Source organism: Cololabis saira, chromosome 1 (assembly GCF_033807715.1).
Source record: "Cololabis saira isolate AMF1-May2022 chromosome 1, fColSai1.1, whole genome shotgun sequence".
Classification (NCBI taxonomy): Eukaryota; Metazoa; Chordata; class Actinopteri; order Beloniformes; family Belonidae; genus Cololabis; species Cololabis saira.
The window spans coordinates 19,668,961-19,687,297 of NC_084587.1; the positions used below are offsets into that span (position 1 = coordinate 19,668,961).

Below are 18,337 nucleotides of genomic sequence, written 5' to 3' on the forward strand. Positions count from 1 at the left end.
TTATTTACATGAACAGTATTCCTACATTCCAGTTAAGACAAAAGTACAGTAGTTGATAACTAAACAATTTGAGTTGTAGGTTGTCAGAGCGTTTGTTTTCATCTCCCTGAGGCCAATGCCTTTTCTTTCTTCCAACTGAGCATAAATGCTTGTTACACAATTATTTCCTGCTAAGAGCTACACATTTGAGGTTCTTTATGTGGGGAACTAAGTGCTGCAAAATATTTAGCTTTGAGTGCTTTTCACCCAACCTCCTGATATCAGCGGAGGAGGATCCAGACAAATACCAGACCGACCAAATGTCACATCGTACTTGTGGTAAGTAATCAACCATGAGTGAGCACCAGCAAGAGGAGGGAAATATTACTATTGGTCTCCCAAGAATTTGAGTGGAAACCACAGACTATTCATCAATGGATGTGGTCCTCTGGTGCAATACCGCTGACCCCCACTCCAGAGGTGTTCCAGCCAAAAAAACAAACAAAAAAAGCATCAAATTCACTTATAAATCTCCAAGTCAATAAATGTTCATTTCAGTGACATTAGCTTGACACTTGGAGTTGGTCTCCTGGAAAACATACCGATAAGCCTTTACAATTTGCATTTTTGTCAATCACACTTTCAATGTTGATGTTCGAGCTCCACCATCCAAACATGCTCACCTGTGGCTCCGAAAACACCTTGATGCTTGAAAAGAGGGTGGGGCCACGATATATGAGATATCTAGTCTGTACCATATAAATCCATAGACTGCAACTAAATTAACATGAAAAATAATGAACACAAGACCATTTTTTTGTTGGCTTGGAACAGGTCTTAAAGATAAGCAGCAGTCAGCTAAAAGCAAAGGACTTTATGATCATATAAACGTACTTCATTTTATGGAAACCCAGGTGCCTAAACTGTGCTCACAAGCGCCCCCAACTGGCTGTTTTTGCAATAACGCATGCTGGTCTGAGCAGAGAAACGCCATTGTGGTTAACTCCTGCCTTTACTATCCTAATCCTGTAACAACCCCAGGCTGATTAACTCCCATCTGAGGAACACAAAGCTTCTTTTGTGAATTCAATGAGAAAGTTTGATATAAAAGAAAAATTCAGCAATGAGAATTCACAGGGGTCTAATAAACCATGAATTATACCTTGGAGAATTGATTTACATAAAGTTTCTGGCTGCGTTCGGAGGATGAATGTACCTGAATGGGTTTGGAGAAGCCATAAATGCTCGAGGATATCCATGCCTCCCGTTTCAACTGCGTGGTCGCTGGCTGCTCCGCTGACTCTTGGAAAACACAACGTTCTTCCACAGACTAAGAGGGAGAGAGCAACTTGTGGTAAAGCACTTTAACATTGAACAGTCTTAATTTGACATTTCCAAGTTAAAGATTTAAAACTCCTTTTGCCTCTCTTAATGCTGTTATGATATAAATCAAGAACATTATTGCAATAGAAGTAATTTGCCAAAACTGGGTTTCTGTGGAGTTTGGTGTGAATAAATCACCACTGCATTATGTGTATGTGTCTACATTTTATTAGGTAGAAAGATTTGGAAAAAAAAATACTAAATTAATCTTGGGATAACAGTTTTGTCAAAACCATGTTTAAATATAATTTATGTACCAATGTTTTCTCTCAGGGCGTCTTTGTTCATCACTGCTCTGTACAAAAATGCTTCAAAAAAGATTTCTACATTTTCCTTCACTACAGTTGGTTCAATAATTAGTCTGGTTTTGCTTTAATCTGCAGTGGATTGAAAACATAAAATCATTCCTACAGTACTTTTCTACAGGTAAACACCTTTAAGAATAAAAGATACAAGTTATTCCAGGGCCCTTCTTAAGCGTGAAGAGCATTCAAATGGTCATGTCAGGTGAAGATGTATTTTCTTTTTTTAACGTAAAGCAGCACAAGTCCTCTCCAGTTCTACATGAACAAATCCTGGACTGACCTCACTATCTGCTTAAGAAAGTCGTGAACACGGATGTACCAGGATTAGTAACACCTGGCTCAACATAACCGTGCCTTCTCATCCTGCCTCGGTATTCCTGCAATGGAGTAAGTCAGGATGAACTCAGTAGGATGTGTCAAACCCTGCTTTCTCAGATATTGTGGATTCCTTATTTCGACTTTAACGCAACAGTTCAGCAGAGCCAGGCTCTTTTGGGGAAGGAAGCCATCAAAAAAGGAAGGAACTGAGACTGGCATGCATATAATGCATACACGTATTCTACCTTAATGGTTCAAAGAGTAACTTGAAGCTTCTAGCTTGTAACCTAAAATTCAGTTTTTTAATATTTTATGTTTTCCCACAGCTGAGGCTTTATATCACAACTTTTCAATTCAATGTGGATTCATGGATATTTCTATAACAATCAAACATGTATTAAAACACTGATTAAAGCAGCACAACGTAACTTTCAGCTTTTCTGAGTTTGGCGGCATCTTTTGGACAAAAGCGGTAGTGCTTTACCAGAAAGAACACTACGTTTCCCATGAGCACCAGCGCGTACTGCCGGAAAACTCCTGTCCCGTCGCGTGCATTTGTTTTGAGAAAAGACGGGACGCTTTTCTGTTTCACCAAGTGAACAGACGGAACGCAAAAAAAAAGATGTTAAACTGCTGGAAAGGAACTGGAATTTACCTGGATACCTTAAACAAGGAAGCCAGGGAGCGGTATATGGAGAAAATAATGATTATTAACGGTCTGGGTCCATATGAAATCCCTACTGAAGAATGGAGCTCCTCGTCGGAGCTGCACTCTTTAGAAAGGATTTACTGCCGCAGTTCTGCAGAACCACCGTCTCCAGCTACCTTGTTTAGAAGTGTTTGGCAGCTGCTTTGGTAAATGTTTGACTCGCCATGTGTTTCAATAAATTTGTATAATATTACAACATACAGTACATGTTTTGTATCCCTCTTACTTCTCTTTTCTTTTTTTTTTGACTACTATATTATGGTGAAGAGGCTCCGAGGCGTGATTATTTTTGTTTTCCCCGTGAGATTATTATTTTCCTCTGCAGCTACAAATAAGAGTTAATATTTTTTCCTCAACAAACTAGTTTTATCTGAAGATTGGGATTAATTGCACCGCAGAGAGCTGGCCAGCAACTGCGTTTAGCTGGCGAAGTGGGGAATAAAACCCGTGTTTTGATCCGACCCGGTCTGTGTGAGTGTTTGTGGTTTAAGGCCGATTTATGGTTCTGCGTTAAATCGATGCAGAGCCTACGGCATAGGGTACACGGCGACACGCACCGTACGTTGCGCGTCGCCACGTACCCAACGCCGTAGGTCTGCGTCGATTTAACGCAGAACCATAATTCAGGCTTTACTGTGTGGAAGGTTTGGTTGTTACAGCCGCGATCCAAGCGAGCCGACGACTCTTTCACTCTTTTACTCTGTTATATCAGATACTTGGCCTGCGTGGTTCTGCCTCCGAGCAGGAAAGTTGTGAAAAGTTAAACCATTAGCGATCTTTTCCCCACGTCTGTTATGTGGAGCTGCTGCAGCCACAACGCAGCAACGGGTTACCAGCTTCTGCGGATCTCTGCGCTCCAAGCCCCGCCCATTTTCATCTCGACTGCGAATCAGGAAGGAGGGGGGGAAGTGACGTATGCCGTAAAGCAGTCAAAGCCGTAAAGATTTGTAGTTTTTTTAGTGTGGCAGGGTTCCTACCATGCTCCTCAAAGTTACATAGTGCCAGTGAAGGCGATACAGACCCCCCAGACCATGACAGAGGTGTCATTAAACCTGTTGGAAGTTGATGTACCATCACAATGACTCTAGAAATATGATATTAAGGTGGAAAAGTTACGTAGTGTCGCTTTAAGTGCTTTCCATTTGGTTAAAATGTGTGAAATCAACATTCCTTTTATACTTAAATGTGATTAAATTTTAATGCTGTTTGAGGATGATTTAAAATGAGATATGATCTCAAAAGAATCTGTGAATTTTATAGGACCATTTATTTTCAGCACAAACTTCTCCATAACAGCCGAGTCCAGAAAAACCAGCAACCCTCATCACACTGTGTATGATGCATTAATATACAGAGTTCCTGTACAGATGTTAAAAAGCAGAAGAGAATCAAAGGCCTCACCATGAGAGTGGCGTGATTGAGGTTCCAGGTGTATGTGGTCAAGCTCCTGCTGACGGGGTCCACGATCGAATCTTCGACGATGTAAACGGAGCGAGAAATGCCGCCTGGAAAGAACTGCTCCGCCCAGTGAGGCAACCGATTGGTCTTCATCAGGAGGCGTCTGGAGAGCAGCCGGTGGTCTGCAGTCACCTCACGGTACACAACGTCCTCTGTGAGAACATGGGTGCTGGGTGACAAACAAACATATATATAGATGGTTTGTTATCGTATCTGCCCGAGACACTGTGACCCGCATTTACACCATTATCCACTGTGATGCTCAAAGGCTGGAATCAAGGCAACTGAGCTTCCTTTTTTTTGGTTCTTGATGAAGTTTCATAAGAGCTGATGAAGGTAGTTCTGATGATGCTGGGTGGCAGGTGAAACATTTGGCATTTAGCTACCTTCATTTAAACTTTAAGATTACCATAAACCTGGATGTCTGAGAGGCGACACCATGACCACTGTGATGTCATCACAGTGGCAGCACAGGAAAAAAAAGCATGCAGAAATATCACTCAGGACCAGGCATAACTTTTCACACACAAACAACAGCTCTATCTTCATGAAGCACCCTTGACCTTTCAGCTCTCTCTTTCTGATAGAGGATACGGTGGAAAATGTAAGCAAAAAACCCACAATGAAACCATGTGAGCACTTGGTCAGGCAAAGCTTAGTTTTACTTCTCTAGCGTGTTTTCTCAGTTCTCCGTTCTAATAACGACTGTCAGTCTTCCTAATCAAATGAATGCACATGCGGCACCATCAGTTGTATAATATAAAACAAACTTTTCAGTATATTCAAAACTTTACAGATAAACAAGAATGTTGCAGGTCTGACGTCAGCAACACACCACAAGGACATTTGCACAAACGATATCTTATAAGTGATAAGCGATATCCGTAAATTACGCAATTGCTTATCGGTACACACTTTTCATCGTCTAAACATTTTCAAATTACAAACCAACTTAAGACGTGCTGCTTTAAATGGAATAATTCAAACAGAAGAAAAGCCAAAAGAACAAAGCAATGTTAACTCCTGAAGCTGATGTCATGTTGGTTCATGTGACGGTTGAATATTTCCTGCTGATCAGAGTATATTTTGATCATATTACGTATTTCAATGAATGATTACAAAAAAAACTGAATTGTTGCCAGTAATATTATTGTTATAACTATAGTTATAAGAATAATATAAAGAGAATAAAAACAATAACTATACCAATTCAATTATTGTAATATCAGTGCACAGCAGTGGACAGTATCTTAAAGTATAACAGTAAAAAATAAAAAAACGTACAAAAAGAGCAACTGCACTTACTGGACAGCAAAAGGTGATACGATGAGTGGGCAAACAAAATATGAACAATATCCCACATCTGTAATAAAACATTTTAAATGAACAAAACAACATTTGCTTTTTAACTGTAAAGATTAAAGTCACTGAAATACTGAAATACTTTTATACAAGTATTTGGGATTTAACACAGACGACAATGAATACTTGAAACCAATCTCCATCTCTGGAATTATATTCCAGGGATGGGGATTGAATAACATCTATTTTTTATGTGAATGACATCTATTTTATGTACCTTTTGGAGTGTGTGGAGTTGTGACATTAATGAGCACTGTTACAAAAGCAACGACTGAGCTGTTTCAGTACCTGAATGGGTTAGGGTACCTCTGCCAGAAAGCCGAGACAACGTGGTCCCATGTACTCTTGATGTCTGTGCTACTACAGTAATACTTGGCCATGTTTCTTGCACTGATGTGCACTCCATCCAAAGTCTGGATGACACCTGTAAAAAAGCAAATGGGCTCATCAGTTACAGAGGGGGTAAAAAAAAACACAACTCTGAAAGAGTAATGTGATAAAAGAAAGAAAAGACACTCTTTCATTAAACCTAAGCCCAAATACTGACGCAGTATGTGAAAAATTGAGGGCACTCTTACAGTTTCCATACGAATTAAGAGGGTACTGATCAAATTCGCTCAATTAACTGATCTATAGCAAGTGCCAGACCATTTTTTAAAAATAAGGCAATATGATGGACTCAAGCGTTCAACAGTGCCAAGGGAATACATCAGCAAGGGCCTCAAAGGGGAGACTTACCAGGCCATTTACAAACAATGTGGAATCCATCATTCTACAACAAGAGATTATTCACAAGTGGAAAATATTCAAGGCAATCGCCAATCTTCCTAAAAGTGTGTATCCTAGTACTGTCACCCTATGGTCAGATGCAACACAAGGACAAATATATCTCAGAGTCGAGAGTCCTCACCTAGTATGTTAAATATTAAAGCAAAATTATAAATAGACTGTACAAGAAATGTGTATTTGCATGGGCTGCCTGGGGGAAAGCCTGTTCTGTTCAAAAAAGAGCGTGACAACAGACCTAAGGGCTTGCAAAGTAAAACAAAATGCAGCTGAACAAACTACAACATTTCGGGAACTCTGTTCTTTGGACAGATTAGGCTAACATTGAGTTGTTTGAATTTATCATACAAGTGCTGCATTTGGCACAATCAAACACAGCATATGGGCAGAAATTACCTAGGACAAAACCATCAAAGACAGTGGTGGAGGTGTAGTAATTTGGGCTTGAATCAAGATGTTAAAATGACCAAGCCATGGTTCAGATCAAAGCCTGACTGAAATGCTGTGGTGGGATCTTAAGAAAACAAGTGCCCTCAAAAACTGGATTGACTGAAATAATGTTGCAAAAAATGGTGGGCCAAAATTTCTTCACAAGGATGTGAAACATTGATACCATCATACAGAAAGCTGATTCCTACTAAAATTGTTTCTTTCATGCGCTGATATTCGTTTCAAATTGTATTTATTAAGTATTTATAAACATGGTTTTACTTTTTTCATAATTGGCAACGTGAATGAGTGGTCATAAATGTTGCTGGAAATGTTGTCTTAAGTGCTGTACTATCTAAACATACGATACTGTGTGAAATGTTGCAGACCTGCCTTGTGGCAATTCAGTTTTATATCTAGTAAAATATACATATACGTATACGTATATATATATATATATATATATATATATATATATATATATATATATATATTATATAATATATTATATAATATATCTAAAAGTACATCTATTTGGTGGCTACTTAATTTACAGGGAAATGTAAAGAAAGCCTGTAAACTGGTCCTTTCTTTCATCTTATAGTGTAGTTTATAGCATTTCACATATGAGAATTAATGTTATCTCTAAACACTGTTACACCGTAACAACCACAACAGCAATTCGGACTAATAATCTCTGGGAAGGAAATATTTCACTAAAATTATTGCACTATAGTTGCTTAATAATGACGATAATAAAGATAACAGAGCCAACCTTGATATTAGTTTAGCTAACCTCAACACCAAGTGCACGACAGGAAAAAAAGAAGTGTAAAAGCATCCTGTACAGCAGTCTTACCCGTTTACGCCTGTAATGAAGTGTCAGGTTGGTAAATGTCCATGTAGGTTACGGCTAAACTCGCCGCTCTTCCACACATGTCCTCAAATTAACTGCTCTTAGCTAATTGGATACATAACGCTTAAAGTGACAGAAAGGGCAGACGGACGTAAACAGGTCTCCTTCAGAATAAGACTATTTCCGGTTGTTATTTCAAAATAAGGCTCTCACAAATAGATATGTCATGCAGTTTTGGATGGATAAATAGATACATGTGGGGATGGACTGGTGACCTGTCCACGATGCACCCTACTTTATTTTCCAATACACATTGCTATAATCACTTAATTATTAAGAATTAAAAAAAAAATCTTAACAAAATGACAACAAAATATGGAGAACATTTAAAGGAGCTTGAGGCAGGATTGTGGCAGGATTTATGAAAGAAATTCGTATACGTTTTAAGTTTTCTAGTAATAATGTCAGATGAAGTGTTCCAAACCCAAAAGAATGAGCCCTCTAGTGTATCTCTCCGTTGCCTTGAACAGGGTGTGTACTGCAAAATGTGCTGCAATTCGGGCCCAAATTTCCCGCGCTGTCCTGCGGATGTGACGTCACATGACGCTGCATGCGCGTTCTCCCCGTTCTCCCGTGCCAGTGTGGGTACCAGATTGTATCGGGCTGCAATATTTTCCCCGGAAGTGTGCATTTTTTCCCCGCGATGGTATTTTAGTCAGAAGCAGCAGATCATAGTGGAGGTAAAAGGGAGAAGAAACATATACAAGGAATTATCAGAATTATCAGTGATCTTACTGACATAGGCTAAAAAAAATATTAGAGTTAAAATATTTATTAGGGACTATTTTCATTAGACAATTGGAGATTCATCAGTGAGCTGAGAACAATAATAGCCTACTATATACAGTATAGGGTAAACAATCGTTTGCTTGCTGCATAGCAGTAAGCAGTTAAATATTTTGATCTTAATAGACATTTTAAATTATCGATTTGCTTTATTAATCATCAGTTTTCACAAGACGGAACATCATCACGTACGGTCAAAAGCCAATCACAAGACGGAACGTCATCACGTACGGGGAGCCGGGAAAGAAAAGCAGGTGGGAAAAAAAAGCACCGACACCGGCTTCGCTGTTGGCTGCAGTACCCCCAACGGCCGTCGTGGTGAAGGGTGGCGCTAGAGAGTCTCATTTCTTAAAAGGAGCCTCATGCTCCTTTAAGGCTATGTATAAAAAAAAGAATTTTACTACTAAACAACCACTGTATCAATATGTCAAATATCCCCGATGGGAGATGGAAAGACACATAAACAGCAACCAAAGCTATCTTAATTTTAGATTGTTTTGTGTCTTTTTTTTCGCTTTGGATGCAACTGTTCTTATCTGTAGGCTATAACACTTCAAGACAGACTGCTGAATGCTGTCAAATTTGTATTTTTGGAAATTAACTGAAGCATTTTTTTGAATTTGATGGGATAACTAAACGTATTAAGAACTGAGTTTGGGTGGGTGTAAATCTACTGTGCAGAAAATAGGGTGTATCAAATATTGACCAATCAGAAGAAGGGGCGGGGCTAATTCAGGCCAATGAAAGTCAAGGACTCAAAACCGAGTCCGATGACACCACCCACGACTATCTATGTCAAACCATTCAAAAGTTATGGCAGAAAGTAGGAACTATCAAATATGGACTAATCAGATGAAGGGGGGGGTGCGCTTTTTGGCGTCTAGCGTTACCACGGTAACGCTTTTGACGTAGAAAAGTTATGCCCATCGTCGTAGGATCGAGACGCACATTTTGATGTATAACACACCTGGGTGCACGTTACGGTTCGAAGAAACGGCCGAAGGAATGGCATAAATTGCGCCAAAATGACACGATTAATTCTAAATGGCCGACTTCCTGTTCGGTTTGGGCCATGGCGCCAAGAGACTTTTCTTTAAGTTGCGACATGATACAGGTGTGTGACGATTTTTGTGCATGTACGTCAAACCGTATTGTGGGGCTTGAGGCACAAAGTTTTCTAGGGGGCGCTGTTGAGCCATTAGGCCACGCCCATTAATGCAAACCATTAAATATAAAATGTTGCGCCAGGCCTGGCTTGCGTGCAAAATTTGGTGACTTTTGGGGCACGTTTAGGGGGGCAAAAAGGCCCTCATTTCGTCGGAAGAAAAACGAGAACCAGGATAACGAGGATAACGACGAGGATAAAAATTCCTACAGATACAACACTGTCAGTGCTCGGGCCCTAATAATAATACTAACAACCACAATCATATGCTGTAACAATGCACCTTTCAATAACCATGTCTACCTCATACTGCTGCACCTTTCACTTTCACTTTTTTAAAATTGTATATATGTTAATAAGAGCCATTTGTTTATATACTGTACAATGAGCGAAATAACCAGAGTCAAATTCCCTGTCTGGCATGTTCAAACTTGGCCAATGAACTGAATTCTGGTTCTGATTCTGATTCCAAAATCTCATCTTCTTTATTATCGACCGTAGTCAGCAGGGTAAGAGGGTAAAGTAAAACATACAATACAACAAACACAAAAAATACATGATAATATAAATACACATCAAGCTAACAAATAAAAGCACCATTAAAACAAATAAAAGCAATAAAAACTATAAAAGGCATGCGTACCAATGTTTCCACATGTGCGATTGGTAGCAAACCGAGCTGTAGCTAGGGTTGGTCAGTGCTATTAAAATATAATTCTGTGATGCATGTAAGCGACCCTTGAACTTATACATGTGTATTCTCAGCAAGGCTTGAAAGGAGGGTAAGCGCAGGTCCTTAAAAAGCTCACTAGCGCTGCCACCCCTAGGAACTTTCATCAGGATCCTGAGTGCATCATTGTAGGCCACCTGGGGTTTCCGCATACGGTACTCTCTTTAGTGTATTTCACCCATAAGGGGGCTGTATATACAGGGGTGCAGTATGCTCTAAATCCATGTTTTAGATGTTTCCCTCCTTTAACACACCTGATTCTAATTAATTTTGTCTCCTATACTTTTTAATTTATACATGGATGATCTGTCTAAACTCTTGAATGCCTGTAAAACTGGTTGTATGGTGGGTGATAAACTAGTAAATCACTTGATGTATGCAGATTACCTGGTGGTGCTAAGCCCAAGTAGCGCTGATCTCCAGCAGCTCCTCAACATATGCACTGAGTATGGCATTGATAATGATATCAAGTATAATGCCAGTAAGAGTGTTGTTTTAATCTGTAGAAGTAAAGAGGACAAGGGGCAAATATTTCCTGATTTTAAATTATCTTTTAATGGTCTCCATGTTTGTAGGATGGTCAAATATCTCGGCCATTTTATCACAGAACACATGGATGATGATGACGATATCCACAGACAGTGCCGCAGGATGTACGTGCAGGCTAACATCCTCGCACGCAAGTTCAGCATGTGCTCAGAAGCTGTGAAAATGTATCTCTTTAGAGCTTATTGTTCACCACTCTACACTGCTCACTTGTGGTCAAGCTATAAAAAAAGTAAGCTTCCACAAACTTCAAGTTGCATATAATGATGCTATGAGAATCTTACTCAAAAGGCCTAGATGGTGCAGTGCAAGTGAGATGTTTGTGGCTGCAAGAGTCAATACTCTCCAAGCAGTTCTTAGAAATGTAATGCACAGTTTCATGTGCCGTTTGGATCAGTCTGTGAATGGCATCATTGTTAATATAAATGACCCTGGGAAGAGCTGTGTCAGATACTCCTGTTGTCTCAGAAGACATTGGCTTAAAATCCTGTATTTGTAATTCTCCCTGCTGGACAGGTTTTATGTATTGTATGTATTTTGTCCTAGGTTATGTTTTTGTATGGACCACGAGTCTGCAATAAACTTCTACTACTAACCATCGTCATCAGCTTGTCATCCAGGGCTGCACAATTCTGTTAATGACACAGTAGTCACTTGTATCATGGTGCAACGAAGCAGGGAAACATCTAAAACATGCAGGGACCAGGGCCCTCGAGGACCAGGATTGGTGACCCCTGCTCTAAACAGATTGACCTTAACCTCAGAAGAGCAATAGTGAAAAAAATAAACAAATATCCTGCAATAGCAACTTCTGTCCAGCAGGTGCTGCTGTAGAATATGTAAACCCTTTTCTAGCGCTTCCGGCGGCTCTTCTTCTTCGTTGGAAACCCGCCCGCACACAGGAAGCTGTCCTCCATGGTGTCATTGTTGTAAGTCCGTGGAGGTTGAACGGACAGATACCGATCATGTCTGGTTACACACCGGACGAGAAGCTCCGCGTGGAGCAGGTCTGGAAGCTGCGACGGCAGTGGCTGAAGGACCAGGAGCTCAGCCCCAGGGAGCCGCTGCGGCCACCCAAAGCCCTCGGCGCCGTTGAGAAGTTCTGGGCTGGTTTTGTGGAGCCGAAGAGCCTGTGGAGGCTTTACGTGAGTGGCCTGAATGTTGATCACTATTTAAAATCACAATACAGGACTGTCTCAGAAAATTAGAATATTGTGATTTTCTGTAATGCAATTACAAAAACAAAACTGTCATACATTCTGGATTCATTACAAATCAGCTGAAATATTGCAAGCCTTTTATTATTTTAATATTGCTGATCATGGCTTGCAATATTTCAGTTGATTTGTAATGAATCCAGAATGTATGACATTTTTGTTTTTTTAATTATATTACAAAAAATAAAGAACTTTATCACAATATTCTAATTTTCTGAGACAGTCCTGTACAGGACGATACGAGTGTGACTTCTAAAACGTATGCATCATTAATGTAAATGTATGTTTTAGACGAGGCAAGGCAAGTTTATTTGTATAGCCAGTACTCGAATTGTAAAAAAAAAAAAAAATCAGGGGGGATGGTGGATTTTATCATATGGGGACAGATAATTTTTGCTGATTACAATATATTACAAATAATAGCACTGACCAAAACAGCTGCAGAAATACTGCAGGAATGACATAGCAGCAGTTAAATGCAGCCTTCTGTAAGCTTTAAATATCCACTGGGCTTACATCAAATACATCAAAACACAAAAATAAAAAACAGTTTTCTGAACTTATCAATATGACTCTGTCCTTCACAGGATAAGTAAAATGGATCACTGCAAAAACTCAAAATCTTAACAAGAATATTTGTCTTATTTCTAGTTAAAATGTCTCATTTTAGTAAAAAAATCTCATTAAACTTAAAACAAGACTCATCACTGGAAAAAACAACAATTTTCACCTGTTTCAAGTAGATTTTTTTGCTTGTAATGAGAAGATAAATCTTGTCCCACTGGAAGATTTTTCTACTTATTTCAAGTGAAAATGTACTTGAAACAGGTGAAAATGGTAAAATAAGTTATATTTCTGGTGTTATTTTTCTGGTGATGACTCTAAATTTTGAAATAGCAGTAAAACCACATTCATTGATGAAATGACATAAGGGATGGAAAGGGGGGATGGCAGTTTTACAGGGGGGATGATTTTGACCGGTTTTATTTCAGGGGGGAGGCCATCCCCCTTCATCCCCCCTCAACTCCAGTACTGTGTATAGCACAATTCAACACAAGGTACGGTAATTCAAAGTGCTTTACATCAACATTAAAACCAGCAAGACACAATTAAGCAGTAAATAACAAATACAATGATAAGAAAAGAGGTAAAATAATAAAAAGCACAAGTTGTTAAAAAGTAAGGGCAGTAGAGTACAACAGGTAGGTATTTAATTTAAGAGTACGCTTCAGTAAACAGTAACGTTTTTAGCCCTGATTTAAAGGAGCTGACAGTTTGAGCAGACCTCAGGTCTACAGGAGACAACAAGTTAGATGTGGAGGAAGTTAATGAGCTATGTAGTTAATTGTCATAAATTGTTTTTTCATCGTAAAATTGCGAAGACCTTGACCATTCCACAATCCAGTGTTTAAAATCACCAAAACATTTAAAGAATCAGGAGGATTCTCGAAGGTTGAAGCACACAACTAGATACTGTACTCATGATCTTTGGGCCTTTAATTAAATACAGACATGATTCCCTCCTAAAAATCACTGCATGGGCTCAGGAACACTTCCAGTCTGTGAAAACAGTTCATCATGCAATCCACAGATGCAGTTTACATCTCCATCATGCAAAGAAGAAACAATATGCTAACATAATCAAGAAACTGGATCAAAGCATATGTAAAAAAAAAAAGTGTGAGGCAAAATTGAAAACTGTTCTCTTGTCAGATTAATCAAAATGTGCAATTGTTTCTGGAAACCATGAAAAAACCGTGTCCAATGGATTGGAGAGGAGAGGAACCATCCAGCTTGTCATCAGCGCTTAGTTCAAACGTCTGCATCATCTCTGATGGTATGGGGTTGCGTCTGTACCTATGGGCAGCTTGCACATCTGGGAAGGCTCCATCGATGCTGAAAGGTGCACAAAGGTTGAGAGCAACATATGATCCCATCCAGACAGTTGCTCATTCAGGGAAGATATTGCATATTTCAGCAAAACAATACTAAACTGCATACTACATCTGGCTTGACCAGAGAAGTGTCTGGGTGCTGAACTGACCTGCCTGCAGTCCAGACCTTTCACCAATAGAAAACATTTGATACACCATGATAGCAAAAGGGAAACGCACAACGAGCACACGAGCCTTGGAGATCTGTAAGAGAAAAAACAAACAGACACGAGAACAGGCCGAGACGTAAGCAGCAACCATTTCAGGTCCCTGAGACGGGCCCGGAGAGAGGGAACCCCCCGACAGGGAGACACCCACGCGGGCCCGACAATGGATAGAATAGAGAAAAATATCTAATTTTCAACATTGCATACATTGTTTACCTTCTGTTGGTGATGAAATATGGGTTCATGAGGTTTTAAATCATTATCTGGTTTGATTTACAATTTACACAGCATCAAACTTTTTGGAATTGGCGTTGTAGTTAAATACATCTATAAGAGGCAAAATGATGATGATGTGTTGCAAAGAACTTCCTAATTAAATCTATGGACATAAACTTTCCCAGAATTTATTCAGCACAGGAAATTTTGAAACAATGACTAAATTTGGTCTCCTGTTAAATTATCTGTTGATATTTAAGTTGAGATCAGTGATAATAAAAAGTATTCAACTTGACTCAAATAGGTTTATGAAATGCATTTATAGTATAAAACAGTCTCCATGACTAGGCCCTCTGGCTTGGTAATTCATTATCCAGTAATACTAAATGTTATGTTTAATGACAAATGTTAATTTGTTACACAATTTTTGCCAGATATAGGCTACTATGTATTCAAAAATATCTTCTATAAAAAATAATTTTCAGATCATTTTTTTTTCAAAATTAGAAAAAAAAAATCATTTTGAAGCTGACATTAAAAAAGCTGTACTTATTATGAATTGTATTTATAATTGTTTGTAATCATCTCTTTGCAGACCTACAAAACATACAGAGGTGGAGTTTTCGCATTAACTCGGCTGCTGATACCTGCCTGGGTTGTTCACTACTGTGTCAAATATCACATTGCTGTAAGTTTCCAGAAATCTTTTACTGTTTTTGTTAAATGTTCTTTCCTGCACTTTCAAGTGAAATTTGTTTACAGGCTGTGGATACATCTTTTTCCTAATCCCCCCCACCTCTGAAGTTAATGACACAGGTTTAACATACAGCAGTTGAATCCATGTTTGAGACTTTAACCATACAGTTCTGTGGCAGGGTGCGTGCCACGGGGGGCCCGACCGAAGGACGGAGAGACACAGAGAAATCGTGCAGACCCTTTTTATTATCTTACACCCACATGTGCACAAGCATTACAGCCTGACAGCAGCTCCTCCGACCCCTTAGCTGCTGTCCCCTCCGCCTTATAAGGCAGGCAGGTGGAGAGAACCAGCCACTCAGGTGGATGGGACACAGGTGCGTGTCCCATCCACCTCTCCAACCTGCCACAAGTTCTTAGCCATGACATTGACTGCTTATTTTGGCCAAGGTATATTTTGTAACTTATTTAGAGAAAAATTATCTCTGACATTCATACGGACATGATAACAAGGTGGACATGGAGTCCTTAGCTGTATTAAGTTTAACTGTATTCATTCCATTTCTATTTTTGTGAAAGGAACAGCACACAATGGTTATGATAGAAAACAATCACTTTATTTAATTTTTCTTTCGCATTCTTGGTTCTATTTAGAAATGGAAAGCTTATTATCTGAAAACACATTGACCACGTTTACATGCAGTCAAAATTCGGGATAAAGTCAATATTCCGGTTACTGAAACATTCTGAATAATCTGTTTACATGCGTGAGCAAACAGGGTTATCCTTGTATATATGGTAATTAATCATTTGGGATATTTCTATCAAACCAGCGACGCATGGAGAACGTCATGACGCAATTCCCGTCATTTCCGCTTCTTCTTCCTGTATCCAAATTTAAAACAACAACAATAACAGCAGCACGGCGGATAATCAACAGCTCAGTAGAAGTCGTTTTGTTTCTCGGCCCTGTAGTTCGCCTTTTTCAGCGTTCTGGCGTTCGTACAAATCTTGCTTCGCGCAAGTTTTTGCTCACCTTTTTGTAAATCTTGCTATCCCGGTACTTTCTACCGTCTACAAATGCCAAAATGTTCATATCTTTCATTACATTTATGAAGTGATTAGTCTCCTCCTGGTCTTGCGTTTCGCCATGTTTAGAAGTACTTCCTGGACTCAAAAGAGCAAGATTCCTTGCGAAAAGAACATGCGCAGAAAACAAATTCTTGTTCCTTTTGATCAGGATATCCCGTTAGGCGTTTACATGACCAAATATTCGGGTTAGAAAAGGAGTAACCCAGGGGTCATATTCAGGTTTTTAAAAACCGGAATATGAGCAAATTCCAGATATTCAAAGGGGTTATTGGTGTTTACATGGCCGTGCAAAACCGGGTTATTGCTAATATTCCGGTGAGAAAAGGGTTATTGACTGCATGTAAACGTAGTCATTGATCGCTGGGGAAACTAAATTCCTGTCAATGTTCTTCACAGAAAAGACCATATGGCATCGTGGAACTGAAGCCCAAGCTCTTCCCTGTAAGTGTCATTTATGTATTATTTTTAACTTTACACGTAATGGTCTGGTTTACCAGCTGTTGTAATGTTTGGAATAAAGGCTGATCCCATGGGAACAGATCTGCCCCATGATGCTCACACATTCGCCTTCTAGACCTACTCTGATGTGTGTTTTCCTCTTTTGCTGTTGTTTTCTCCTCAGGGTGACACCATTATGGAGACGGGCGAGGTTGTTCCAGATCTCCCTGAGACTCATGCTCATCATTGAAGCAGAAACAGTTCACTTGTTTCCTTGACTTTCTGTTGTAAAAAAAATATGTATATTACATTAAAATATTAAGAAGTCATTTATGACTGATTGTGACATTAATCAGCGTGGTGATTTATTCCAATTAACATAATCCATACCAGTTTAAGATTTTGGTTTTGTTTTTTTAAGTGTGACAGATACAGGACCGTCTCAGAAAATTAGAATATTGTGATAAAGTTCTTTATTTCCTGTAATGCAATTTAAAAAAAAAAAAAAAAAAAAAAAAAAAAAAAAAATATGTCATACATTACAAATGAACAGAAATATTGCAAGCCTTTTATTATTTTAATATTGCTGATTATGGCTTACAGTTTAAGATTAAGATTCCCAGAATATTCTAATTTTTTGAAATAGGATATTTGAGTTTTTATTAAGCTGTAAGCCATGATCAGCAATATTAAAATAATAAAAGGCTTGCAAGATTTCAGTTGATTTGTAATGAATCCAGAATGTATGACATTTTTGTTTTTGTAATTGCATTACAGAAAATCACAATATTCTAATTTTCTGAGACAGTCCTGTATGTCATTTAATAAAGACAACTGTGTACTCACCTGCAATAGGATAAGTTTCAGAGACAGTTAACTGGTTTGATGCCTGAGCGTTTACATCAGAATATTAGAATAGGATGTCATATGGAACAAAAAAGAATTTAATCGTTGAATTATTGAAGGTATTATGTGTTTTCAGATGTGCTGTTTTGACACAAGGTAACTGATTTGAAAAGACAAGCACGTAAGCAGTCATGCCCAAGTATAAAATATGAAATTAATATACATTTTTAGGGCCATCCAGCTTGTCATCAGCGCTTTGTTCAAACGTCTGCATCTCTGATGGTATGGGGTTGCATTAGTACCTATGGGCAGCTTGCACATCTGGGAAGGCTCCATCGATGCTGAAAGGTGCACAAAGGTTGAGAGCAACATATGATCCCATCCAGACAGTTGCTCATTCAGGGAAGATATTGCATATTTCAGCAAAACAAGACTAAACTACATACTACATCTGGCTTGACCAGAGAAGTGTCTGGGTGCTGAACTGACCTGCCTGCAGTCCAGACCTTTCACCAATAGAAAACATTTGATACACCATGATAGAAAAAGGGAAACGCACAACAAGCACACGAGCCTAGGAGATCTGTAAGGCTCCTTGTATCACGGTGTGCTAAAACATGCAGGACCGGAGTCCGAGTCTCCTGCTCTACCCCCTTCCTGTCTTAACTTCATATAAAGGCCACTAGAGCAGTGGTCCTCAACCCTGGTCCTCGGGACCCCCTGTCCTGCATGTTTTAGATCAGGGGTCACCAACCCCGGCCCCAAAGATCACCTATCCAGCATGTTTTAGATCTTTCCCTGCTTCAGCACAGCGTGATACAAGGAGCTGTGTCAACAACGGAACTGTCCAGACCTTGAC

The 18,337-nt window shown here is 39.2% G+C and overlaps 2 protein-coding genes across 4 annotated transcripts in view; one reads left to right on the top strand and one right to left on the bottom strand.

Moving 5' to 3' along the window:
* The window catches only part of prelid1b (PRELI domain containing 1b), a 40,005-nt gene extending 32,266 nt beyond the window's left edge, over positions 1 to 7,739 (bottom strand). For all 3 annotated transcript variants that reach the window (XR_009782044.1, XM_061717456.1, XM_061717472.1), the window contains exons 1-4: positions 7,589 to 7,739; positions 5,803 to 5,938; positions 4,096 to 4,321; positions 1,196 to 1,309 (exon numbers count right to left, since the gene is read on the bottom strand). Coding sequence is in view for 2 of the 3 variants with exons in the window: in XM_061717456.1 (XP_061573440.1) it covers positions 1,196 to 1,309; positions 4,096 to 4,321; positions 5,803 to 5,894 (432 nt within the window). In the remaining variant the exon portion in view is untranslated. The remainder of the gene's footprint in view (positions 1 to 1,195; positions 1,310 to 4,095; positions 4,322 to 5,802; positions 5,939 to 7,588) is intronic.
* Positions 7,740 to 11,757: 4,018 nt separating this feature from the next.
* Positions 11,758 to 16,984, top strand: ndufb6 (NADH:ubiquinone oxidoreductase subunit B). The gene is made up of 4 exons (XM_061730503.1): positions 11,758 to 12,017; positions 15,002 to 15,094; positions 16,591 to 16,635; positions 16,817 to 16,984. The coding sequence occupies exons 1-4, from the start codon at positions 11,838 to 11,840 to the stop codon at positions 16,880 to 16,882; spliced, it is 384 nt and encodes a 127-aa protein (XP_061586487.1). The 5' UTR covers positions 11,758 to 11,837; the 3' UTR covers positions 16,883 to 16,984.
* Positions 16,985 to 18,337: the final 1,353 nt, after the last annotated feature.